The sequence below is a fragment of the Watersipora subatra genome, chromosome 7 (assembly GCF_963576615.1).
Source record: "Watersipora subatra chromosome 7, tzWatSuba1.1, whole genome shotgun sequence".
Classification (NCBI taxonomy): Eukaryota; Metazoa; Bryozoa; class Gymnolaemata; order Cheilostomatida; family Watersiporidae; genus Watersipora; species Watersipora subatra.
In genome coordinates, this window is record NC_088714.1 from 5915670 (window position 1) to 5928169 (window position 12500).

Consider the following 12500-nt stretch of genomic DNA (forward strand, 5'->3'; position numbering starts at 1 on the left):
CCCTCTCTCTCTTCCTCTCTCCCTCCATCCCTCTCTCTATCTATATCTCTCTTTCTCCTTATCCATTTTTTTATCTATCATGACATGTGCCTGCAATCTTCTTCCTGCAGCAATAACTAGCATTGACTACATCAGAGATGTTTTGAATATTATCTGCAGCATTTGTATTAAATAGCCAAAGTTCACTGGCAAACTGCCAATAGACTGCTCAAGTTTTATTTATTCATTTTTGCTGCACTTTAAAGGCATCAGTTTAAAAAAGGCCTAAAGATGAAGCAGAATAAGTTAAACAGACAGAATATATTTAAATAATTATATTACAATCGTACATAATATAAAAAGTTTTATAGCCACTTCTGAACAAATAAAACATTGACCATGACATGTCTATAGAGTAGTTGGTAGAGATGACTGGACTGCTATTCACAAATTCAGCACTCAAATCATGTTTTTTACTGCTACTCAAAACCCATCTGCATGTATAAAAGTGAAATATACCTATCTTGCAAGTTCAAGCAAATGTCTGATGCTGATGAGATGTGCTTTTTTAGGCTCATTGATTATTATTATTGATTATTGATTATTATTATTATAAGTATGCTGAAAACTGATGTGACCTTACTTGTCCACCCATTGCTGTATCCTTGAATATATTCTAGCTAGTGTATGTATTACAAAATACAGATAACTTACTATTCACGCGGGGAACTGGGTGACTTACTTATCTTATTTCAGGTAGTTTCATACATTAACAACATTAACAATGACTTGGTATTAACTTTATTAGAGAAGTAAAAATGGATAGTCTGCTAATCTAATGCCACATTTTTGTTCTGATTTGTCCTTTTTCAATGTCATGGACTGACAGCAGGTGTTGAACTTTTAGACAACACATGCTAATTGACCTGCAGCAGTCTCATTATTTTTTCATTTTTACAATTTTATCTTTCCAGCATTTCAAATAGCAACTTTGTAAACGCAGTAATATAGCAATTCGTTTTTGTAGGAATGTGTATTCTTAAAGGTTGAAAGGTAGGTACCAAATACGCGGAAATGTGATTACAAGCTCTTAAAAGCTCAAAAACGAAAAGCCACCGTAGATTGGAATCTCTTTATTTATCTGACATAGCCATTACAGTTTGGTTATCGTCTTGTCACGTGATGTTTTCACGTGAATTGAAAGGCCAATAAAAAGCTCAATATAAAACCTAACATAACACTAGTTTATGACAAACACTTCGAGTTTTACTGAAGACGCCGTATCAAATATAGATGCTCGCTACTTTACAGTTTTGTTTTGGCTTGGACTAATCGTCAAGTCGTAATCTGATCATGTGACCCAATACTTCGCAAATAATTTTTGCAGCACTTTTCGATTATCACAGGTGTCCAACAGGCTCGTCATGATTATCAGACAATGATATGTACTCATTCGAGCTAAGGTTAAAAAGTTTAATGATTTTAAGATATCTATATAGGTATAAGATATCAGTGCTAAAAATGACAGCATTACAATGACGATAAAACAGACGCGCAAGAACAATTGACATGATTTTATTGAATGCGTGAAGCACATTTGTGAAAATATTTTGATGAATGAGATCGCATGAAAGTGTAAACAGAAACCATCCTGTAACAACTACGTCCCATTTGAGCCGTTTTGGAAAGCGAATCCAAATGACGGCGGTCTCGTGTGGCTGCGATTAACTGTTCGTTTTTTAGCTTTTAAGAGCTTGTAATCACATTCCCATATATTTTGTACCTACAACACAATAGAGTAAGACATGGTGAATCTTCTGATACTAAATTAATGTAATGTGAATTTTGTTGCAAGTCAACCTTTAAGTTAAAGCCCGAGTGATAGATGGTAATTGCTTGAAGATGGAGACGTACATGTATCAAAATATCATGTATGTGTATCTACACATCATGTACGTGTATTAACATATCATGTACATGTATCTACATATCATGTACATGTATCTACACATCATGTATGTGTATCTACACTTCATGTACATGTATCAACATATCATGTACATGCATCTACATATCATGTACATGTATCTACATATCATGTACATGCATCTACACATCGTGTACGAGCATCTACATACCATGTACATGTATCTACACATTATGTACATGTATCTACATATTATGTATATGTATCTACAGTGCACACTCGGGATACGATTACCCTGATATACTATTTTCTCACCTTACGAAGTTGAACATCGTGAGATCTTCACTTCACTATACGAATTTTATTTCACGATACGATTTTGAGAAAAGTTTCGCCCGAGTTAAAATTTGGCGGTTGGTGTGCTCATAACGCACGTCAAAATAACAGAGACGCCGAAAACATTTTCAGAACTTTTAGAAGAGATACGATGACTGATTTCTCTCAGGTCAGCATTCCGCGTGAGAATTTCATGTAAAATACACACGTGAGAGCAAATATTCATTTTTAGCGTTATACTCTCTTTTACTATAAATTTTTAGTCAGCATACGTATATAACTACAAGTATCTATATTTAATTCGTTAGCTATGGAATCTGAGACCGATACAAACATTACAAAACGAAGGAAAAATGATTTTCATGTCAACAAAGTTGTAGGTCATAAATAAATAAGAAGAAATCGCCCGTATTGTTAATATTGCCAAGGAATATGGTTGCAACCAATCAACATTTGCAGCTATTATTAAAACAAGAACTCCATTAAAGTAAGCACAAGGAGGAGCTTACTACTGACGAGTTGAAGGAGTTGTAAGGCCATTCAAGAGGAGCAACCCTTTAGTATGGGCAAGGGCCGAGGAAGTAGAAGATACAGAAAAACCTACATCGGCAGAAATACGTATTTCAAGTGTTTAATTTACTGATGTGTACTGGTACATAAAAACAATGTGTGTTTAATGTATATCATTATTTATTTTTTGTGTGTGGTATGTTTTTCATCTTTTATTCATTTCATTTTATGTTTTATTTATTTCATTTTAATTTTATGTTTAATTTTTTTGTCTAACCATGTCTTTGTGGGTGGGCCTGTTTTCTACTATGTAAATACAAATCATCGTATGTATGTAACTCATATATAACGAGCTACTCAAGATAGTTGACGCATCCACATTACTTTTTGGAACTTGCAAAAGCCCTGTCCTTTAGGGTATAAATACGTACAAACTTTGTATGTAGGGTTACATTGATTCTTGTGCACATTTCATACAAGACAAACTAGTGTGCCTACCACCTTGTCTGAATCCTTTTACAAGCGTTAGCTAGCTAGCAATTTTCTGCATTGCACCAGCAATTTTTTCTTTTAAACCATTAGAAAAATTGGACAGGACTGGACAACTTCTTTTAGCCTGCTAAAAAATTACAATTCATTACGTATTAAATTTATTTTAAAATGTACAGCAACATAATTAGCATTGACACATTTTTGTCTCCTTTTGCTTTACTCGCTACATGTATCAGCTAAAGCCACGTTACTCCAAAGGTATGTACGTACTGTATAGTAAATAAAATTTTATTCTTCTTTTCGGTAGCCATTAAATGGTCAAGTGTGCAAGAAGCCGCTTTTAATAACTGCATCGCGCGGCCTTTCTTATTGATTTAGGTTGAAAAAGGTTTCAATCAGACACGCCAAATTTTATAGTGAAAGTGAAGATAGGAACTGCCGAAGAATAAAGTTTTGTGATAAAAAGTTGAAATTCAGTAAAATAGTTCAAAATACATACTAAGACTTAGTTTTAAGTGTGGGTTTAGCAAGCTAAACTTACTTGAAGTAAATTCAAAGTTTATGTTATGCGTACCTTTTGAAGGTAAGAACTCCTTACCGTACGTACTGCATTTAGTACATACATTATAATTTTGCATTTTATTGCAGATCATAATCATTAAAATACACTAAATACAATACAGTTACTGTAGGTAACTATAATTACTAAAGTTAACATACTATTTTGTTGCTAATTGTCAATATGTAAACATTTTAATAAAATTTTGACGATTTTTACCAGGGGATGTTTGCATTGTATAGTTACAATGATCTCTATACCCCTACATACAAATTTTTCACCATGCGATGCCAACCCTGGAACGGATCAACATCGTATCTCGAGGGTGCACTGTACATATTATTTATATGTATTTACATCATCTTCATTTATCATCATCATTTATGCATCATAGGGCTTATATAAAATGTAAAATATAAAATATATAAAATGCTTGTAAGTAGACATCGACTACATTTGGTCTTTTGTCTTTTAATCAATAAGCCTATAGTGCAATATGAGTAAGGAGATCAGAACTGATGACCACCATCACTTACTACACATCGATTTATTATGATTGAGCTCATTGCTAGGGTAGAACTCAATCTAGTGCAATCAAGCACTGTACAGACAGCTCTCACTGAAGACACCGAATCGCTTGCTTCTCTAATATTGTACATGTATGTACATGCTAAAACAAAATGACACCTTAAAACTATTACTGTGCTTTGCTAATTGTTTTGGCTCATTGCATTAGTTATTTTATAATATAAACCTACCTAATAGATATGCTAAAGCAACAGGAATACATAATATCTAAATGCACATTATAAAATAAAAATTTATTAACTACAGGAAAATATTAAACATCAAATAATATAAAGGATTGTCAATTGGAGTCAGATAATATCAGTCAAAGTATAGCACAGTTATATAAAATATATATGCACATTTATGTCTTCTGAGCACATGCAACTCAATGCAACCATCTTATCCGGTTAATATTTGGGAGGCGGAGTCTCTTTCCTTGGGGGCTGGATTGGGGGTGTGATCACTGTCACAGTGCTGGTTTCATCTCCTTGCCGCAAATTAATCTATGAAAATATATAGATGGTGCTGTGATAGTAAATATTAGAAAGTTGCTGCCTATGTGCAGACCATTCTACTCATTTTACCATCGTCTACCTTGTCAGTACCATTGTCTACCTTGTCAGAAAGGTACTATCGATGGTGTATCTGTGATAAGTACACCGCGAAGTAACCTGCAGCTATATGCCAGATGTAAAGGCCTTGTAACCACAAACACAGCATTAAGCTTGCGCATAGTCAACATCAGCTTATAGACTGCTAGGATTATGGTTACACCTTACAAATGGCTCTACACAGGAACTCTGGCCTAGAATTCAATTGTTGATGTTAGCTTTGACTACAGCTCTAAAGTAAATATAGCCTACTGGTAACAGAAGGAGGTAATTAATACCACTGAACTTAGTGAAAGCCAAACCTTTTGTCAACAATGACATGCATATTTTTAACGCAACCAACATTTTCTGACCTCTGATCACTCAATAAAAAAAACTTGCCACCTGACTGACAAGGCCAATTAAAAGTGTTTTAGATCAAGTGTTCAAATGCTTCAATTTGCCCAGGTTTATACGTTATCAAGCCTATAAATTATCTTTTGTACAGGTAAAGCAGACGAAGTAAGACCATTATTAAAATAGAAGAAAGCACATTGCCTGCGCTCCTACACACTTACTGAGGAGTAACTCGGTGGATGGAGTGGATCTGCAGGTGGTCGCTCTTCAAAGCATATGGGCACTGTATAGGAAATGCCATCCTTCTTCATATCTGCATGACATGAACAAGATGACTACAGTTACGAAATTGCTAAAACACTACAATAACTAACAAGTACTGAGCGTGATATACTCAACTAGAGTCTGATTCATCTTATTTAAGGAAACCAAACAGTTAGCCTGTGAGGAAACTTTTGCAGTTGCAAATTTTTTACTGGAGTCTTGACAACAATATTGTGTTAGTACATTCCCTTTCAAAAAAGCCTTGCTCTTATAAACACACCAGCCAGCTCCATACACTAAGATCAATAGAATATCGCAATATTCAGTATATTTGACTCCAGATTTGCATCTAGTTAGTCACACAAAGACAACCAGAAGTCGAAGAAGCTGAATATCTCATTCAATAACTGATGCACTCTTTAAGGTATGTACTATCTTTTGGTTCTTTTAATTTTTGGCGCCAACTACTTCAATGTGTATGTATATAGTTTACTCAGGACCTGTTGATTCTAGGTAGTATATTTATATCTGATTTACTGTCATGGGATGGAGTATATAAGCCTACCAAACAGAGATCCATTATAGCTGGGAGGCTGGTCTTTCTCTTTGACCTCATAAGGTAAAACTGCCGCAGTTGATGGTTTCTTTTTAGGTTTACAACAGCAAATAGCGATAGAGGCCGCAGCGATGACGACCAGAATAGCAGACAGCGCAATGACGACAACTCCCCAAACGCTAGAAAATAAAGTCGGCAAGTCTTTGCAGTTCATATGCAAATGTAACTCATTCTCATCAATCAATATGACAACAGGTTTAAAAAATTAAAAATTGCATTAGATCCTACCTTACAAGTCAAAAGTTGTGTTATTGTTTTTAGTTCTCCAACAAAATTTTAATCTAAACTAGGAAATCATGTAAAATATTTTGGGCCAAGTGCTTGCTAATTTATCTACATACCTGAGTTTCAGTCCTTTGTTCTTTAGGGTATCTTTCAATCTTGTAGACTACAATGACATATAGTTTAGATCAGATTATAAATGTTCATCAATGGCAAGTGGTAGCAGTCTGGTAGCAACAGCCCTGCACCTGGTTCTCTTTAGAATAGTCAAACAGTAAAGAGTGCGGGACTTTTACTTCTCAGAGTTATCTGAACAATTGTATGTGATGAAAATACAAGTTTTTCGCAGCAAAAGCATCAGGTATTTTTTCTACAGTTGTTAAGTTTTTAAATTACTCCTCAATGTATTCAAACAATAAGTTGAAGTCTTTGCTCTTCTTTTATAAAAAAGAGGAGTTCTCCTTCTGTATAAGGCAATGATGATTACATGTTTGTTTTTGCAAAATTACTATACAAAATGAGAAGTTGTTCATTTAATCAAAATTTTGAGATTATTTAGCCTGACTTGACTTTTTGAAACAATTTCAAGTTTGAATAAGTCATATAAAGGTTAACAATGCAAGTTGAAAAGTCTCAACTACGCAGAAGTTGAGTATATTAATAGAGTAAAATCGCTAAACTTCTGCTGCTATGAAGTCTGTTAGCCTTACCCCATTGTCTTCCTCACTTTCCATATCACCGCCAGGGTTTTTATCACCCTCCTGTTCATCACCGCCAGGGTTTTTATCACCCTCCTGTTCATCACCGCCAGGGTTTTTATCACCCTCCTGTTCATCACCTGGTTTTTGTTCCTCCTTTTTATCATCACTCATCTTTTTGTCTTCACTTTTCATTCCATTATCTTTGTCATCTTGTTCTGTTCCATCTCGTCCATTATTCTCATCCAAGTAGGAGTCATCTCCTTTGTTTCCCTCGTCTCTACAATCACTCCCTCCTTGCTCCGGGCAACCCTCTCCTTCTCCATCTCTTTCACTATGTCCGTAACCACCTCCACTTGACACAACTGAAAAAATAAAGACATGCTACTTTAAATATAGACATACTCCTTTAAATAAAGACATACTACTTTAAATAAAGACATACTACTTTAAATATAGACATACATGTACTCCTTTAAATATAGACATGCTACTTTAAATATAGACATACTATTTTAAATATAGACATACATGTACTCCTTTAAATATAGACATGCTACTTTAAATATAGACATACTATTTTAAATACAGACATACTCCTTTAAATATAGACATACATGTACTCCTTTAAATATAGATATGCTACTTTAAACATAGACATGCTACTTTAAATATAGACATACTATTTTAAATATAGACATACTCCTTTAAATATAGACATGCTACTTTAAATATGGACTTATATTTTAAATATAGACATACTCCTTTAAATATAGACATGCTACTTTAAATATAGACATACTATTTTAAATATAGACATACTCCTTTAAATATAGACATGCTACTTTAAATAAAGACATACTACTTTAAATATAGACATACTACTTTAAATAAAGACATATTCCTTTAAATATAGACATACTCCTTTAAATATAGACATACTCCTTTAAATATAGACATACTCCTTTAAATATAGACATGCTACTTTAAATAAAGACATACTCCTTTAAATATAGACATACATGTACTCCTTTAAATATAGACATGCTACTTTAAATAAAGACATATTCCTTTAAATATAGACATACTCTTTTAAATATAGACATGCTACTTTAAATAAAGACATACTCCTTTAAATATAGACATACATGTACTCCTTTAAATATAGACATGCTACTTTAAATAAAGACATATTCCTTTAAATATAGACTTGCTACTTTAAATATAGACATACTATTTTAGATATAGACATACTCCTTTAAATATAGACATGCTACTTTAAATAAAGACATACTACTTTAAATATAGACATACATGTACTCCTTTAAATATAGACATGCTACTTTAAATATAGACATACTCATTTAAATATAGACATACTACTTTAAGCATGTCGATTAAGGATTTTTTGTTCCAATGAGGTGTAAGAAATATTTTTGTGTTATAACATGAAATCTTAACAAGTATGATAATAATAATACCAAACCATTTTAAAGCCTCATTTAATCTCCTTGAAGTCTGTGACAGCCAGTATAACAACCTTTGTTGGACTCTTACAACATGGAGTATCTTTCTGAGATACACAAACGTACCGTCCTAATTACACCTCAACGAATGAGTGGCTATGTATTATTTTATATTTTAATCTGTTTTGCATAGATTTAAAAAAATTGAAAACCAAATAAAAGTTAAATTAATTTATTAGCCATCCACACAAAAGTATAAGACTATCATACCGCAGATGACTGCCAAGAGCACAGCAAGTATTGGCACCAATCGTAGAGCCATGGTGTGTCAGCGCTGGTGAGAGTGATCCATTCGGCTACAGCTCAATCAGCTTCTCTCTCAGGTTGAAACTAGGTCAGTGCATGTGTATTACAGGTCAGCGCATGCGTATTGCTGGGCACTTTTTATGTATACAAATAAAGCCTTTAGAAAGTGAACAATGTTTTTGACGACGATCCAATGCAAATATTTCCAGGGTCTAATTTATCGTGTTAGATCGATAGTTACGCTTTGACAACTCTTCAAAGATACGTCTAATATAACTGCTTGCTTATGAAAATATCACTTGTGGCTACGTTCTGTTCGATCATATTACCAATCTTTAAAGTAAGCAGCTCACTGATTGGTTATTTATATATTCCAATCGTGAGAATAACTGTGTGTGCTCTTTAGGCCTAACTCCACCCATGTTTCAATTTGGATAATAAGTTCAAACCTTTTATCATTTAACTCCACCTTTCTCACACAAAAATTAAATCTTCACATAGAGACCCAAAATACACTTGTGTCTGCTAAATTATGTTCAGTTAACTCGGTTGCCATTGGTTATAATAACACGCTATATTTAAAACAAGGTGAAGAACTGTTGCTATGTTGAAATATGTATTTTGTCTGCTTATGCAAGCTTACTCACAAGCATACAAGCGTATAGCAGATCAAAGCGTGCGAAACCCGCTTTGAATTGGAAATTGATTCGTTTTATTACTTATTATCTATCAAGTTGTATTATTTGCTATTAATGGTACATAGACTATGAGACAAAAGGTTTACCTATTTACAATGCATCAGCCTAAGTGTAACTAAAAGGCAAAGGCACATAAGCTAAAGTGTATAATTTCTAGTAAAGTTATAAAAATACGGAAAGTAGTTGTAAAATGTTGGCGATAAAAAAAATTCTTTTGAAACCAACAATAATGTTACCAAACGCATTTATACTCTGTGACTGTACAGGTAAAATTGCTATAGCTAGAGGTCTGTAGGTTGGTATCGCCTCTTTCTTTATAAATATATATAAACTAGCACCTTGGCGGTCTGGCACGCCATCAGAGATCGTCAGGTATGATAACTAACTGTACAATTATTCTAAAATTTGGAAAAATAGTCGATCAGCGCAGGTGGTAGTGTAAGTCTACCAAGCAAAGAGTTGGGAGTTCGAATCCTGCTAAAAGTACTCTTTTCCTAACCTCTTAGAGGCTTTAAACCAGGGTGTAACAGATGGACACAACTCTGAATATAGTACAGATTATCATTATAAACACTAGTTTGGTAAAGAATAATAAAGAAATATCACTCAACACACTTTGAGTAGAGTTCAATATACTATAATATAATTATATATATTTATATATCATTTGAGTGCTCAAGTAGCTTTATATTTTTGATGAGTTGAAACAATGGTGCACTCAGACAACTCTTTTCAATGCCAAACTTTGGTTGTATCTTTGCAAACAGTACAGTACGCAATCAAAAATATTTCTCGCAGGAAGTAAAATAAAAAGAAAGCCTTTACTATTTACTTTGTTGTCACAATTATATGGCAGCAGAATGCTATTTTCGAAATTTATCTCATATGAAAAAAGTCTTTATGAGTAGCAAACAGGTAAATTATGTTTCACTAAACATCCTCTCTAGTCTGTTAGTACCTTTTCGTTTTGATTTATCCGTTTTCATTGGATTGAGCGATATTGTAGCTAACATTAATTCTCTGTGTATACATTTTACATTACCTACTTCAGGCTATCAAGTAATGGTTCATGCTGAATCTAATAGACACGTATGGTTGTTTAGTCATTTATTAGCAAATCTAATATAAACAAGCTGGTGAGTAAGCTATTTGAATAATCTTTGTTTGTATAATCTAATTCTGAAATATTTAATTTGTCATTTCCAAGACTATATATTCCGCCTTTCATTAGAACAGCTAATTGAGACAAGTCTAGTATCTTATAAATGTACTTTTAGCTTTAAGTTTAAAGCATGATTACAAGCTGGTGTATGTAAACCCAAAGACAAGAAGCCTTCTCCACTATAATCTGCAAACTTATGAATTCTCCTCTCAGAAGGTGCCTTTTAAACCATTAATGAGCTGGGCATATTGTTCAAACTTGCAACGACTCAAAAATGTATTTATAAGCAATATTCCGTACGCTACAGCCAACATATTCAACAGTAATACAAACTAAAATTCAAACTGAAACATGTCATTAATTTGTGCAAAAATATTTATGATGGTATAGAAAAATAGTAATAATAAAGTTACTCGCAAGATTGTCAGCGTTGTCATAAAATCAGACTGGATATAAAAAAGTGGAATGCTTTGCTTGTCACGTTGCAGAAAGGACTGATAAACAGGTTAATAAACATTTATACAAAAAGCCAATTTATTCTGGTAATTTCTTTATTATAACCAAAATATTAAAAAATAAGTCCCTTTTTAGCCAATCCATTCGGTGCCCTTAGCTTGACCTTCAAGTAAACAATAAATTTATCTATAGTCACAGCTTCACGTAGGTGTAGATACAGCCATATGTATATCAAAAAGTACCTCAAAACACTTGGTATGTATAGCGCCTTGAAAAACAAAATCGTCTACTAAATATGTAACAGACGTATTTACACAAGTGTTTTAGCAGTGCATAACTCTGTATACCTGACTTGTGCCGGGTGTATAGAAACGGTGAATACTAGCAGTCCTTACCGATTGGAAGAGTAGCGTGGAATCGGTGTACCAGGTCTTGTGGTTCCAAAGTGTTGTGGAGTCAGAAACTTAATTCCATCAATTTTCATGTCTAAAGAAAAGAACCAGTCACTGCAATTAAGGTTCCTTTTATGGCAGCGTTTAGAAGCACCAAGCCAACAGCACAAGCTTTCATGAACCTGAGAAAGCCCCTCATCTTGATAACTGTGTCATAATTGTGCAGGCCTTGACAGCTTAGTTTATTCTATGCTGACGGAGATTTTGTTGGAAAGATTAAAGTATTCATTGTATAACTTTAAGCTAATTTGGTACTTAATAATAAAAAACTCGGACGACACACTATATTATCACCAATTGTTAATAAATATGTTAGTCTAGATACTATTTAATACTTCTGAAAACCGATAAGCTACATACGGCTCTGAAGGAGAGAACAGTCTCTTAGAATCAAGTGAATATAACTCCTCATTGTAATAAATTGATTCGCAGAGCAACTTAACACCAGTAAAAGACATTCTATCAATACAAACAGTTATTCTATGTACACAGGCCCTTAATGTACAGTATAATAGCTAATAGAATGGTACGCTGTATACAAACTGAACAATGAGAAATACTGGAGGAGGGAGCAACACACTGTCATCAGATTTATATTAGAAGCAGTATTATTTAGAAGCATTGTGTAAGGAAAGACCAATAAAACAAATCACAACATTGAATGCGTCATGTGTATATGTTATAAGCTCACCTATTGGGTCATTCGTTTCTGCGTGCTGATTTGCAGGAGTCCTTGGTGGAGCAGATGTGTGAGCATATTTCTTGCAACAGCAAACCGTGAGTGCGACAACAATGGCCACAATTATTGAGGCACCCATTACTAATCCAATGACAGAGATT

The 12500-nt window shown here is 33.7% G+C and overlaps 2 protein-coding genes across 3 annotated transcripts in view; both read right to left on the reverse strand.

Annotated features, from left to right (window-relative positions):
• Positions 1-4780: 4780 nt before the first annotated feature.
• On the reverse strand, positions 4781-8908 carry LOC137400369 (uncharacterized). Its single transcript, XM_068086698.1, has 6 exons — positions 8857-8908; positions 7133-7485; positions 6542-6588; positions 6150-6319; positions 5542-5633; positions 4781-4876 (listed from the first exon to the last, which is right to left on the reverse strand). The coding sequence occupies exons 1-6, from the start codon at positions 8906-8908 to the stop codon at positions 4781-4783; spliced, it is 810 nt and encodes a 269-aa protein (XP_067942799.1).
• Positions 8909-11050: 2142 nt separating this feature from the next.
• The window catches only part of LOC137400385 (uncharacterized), a 4852-nt gene continuing 3402 nt past the window's right edge, over positions 11051-12500 (reverse strand). For both annotated transcript variants that reach the window (XM_068086711.1, XM_068086713.1), the window contains exons 3-5: positions 12352-12500; positions 11604-11694; positions 11051-11371 (exon numbers count right to left, since the gene is read on the reverse strand). The exon at positions 12352-12500 is cut by the window's right edge and continues 12 nt beyond it. In XM_068086711.1, coding sequence (XP_067942812.1) covers positions 11362-11371; positions 11604-11694; positions 12352-12500 — 250 coding nt within the window. In that variant the 3' untranslated portion in view covers positions 11051-11361. The remainder of the gene's footprint in view (positions 11372-11603; positions 11695-12351) is intronic.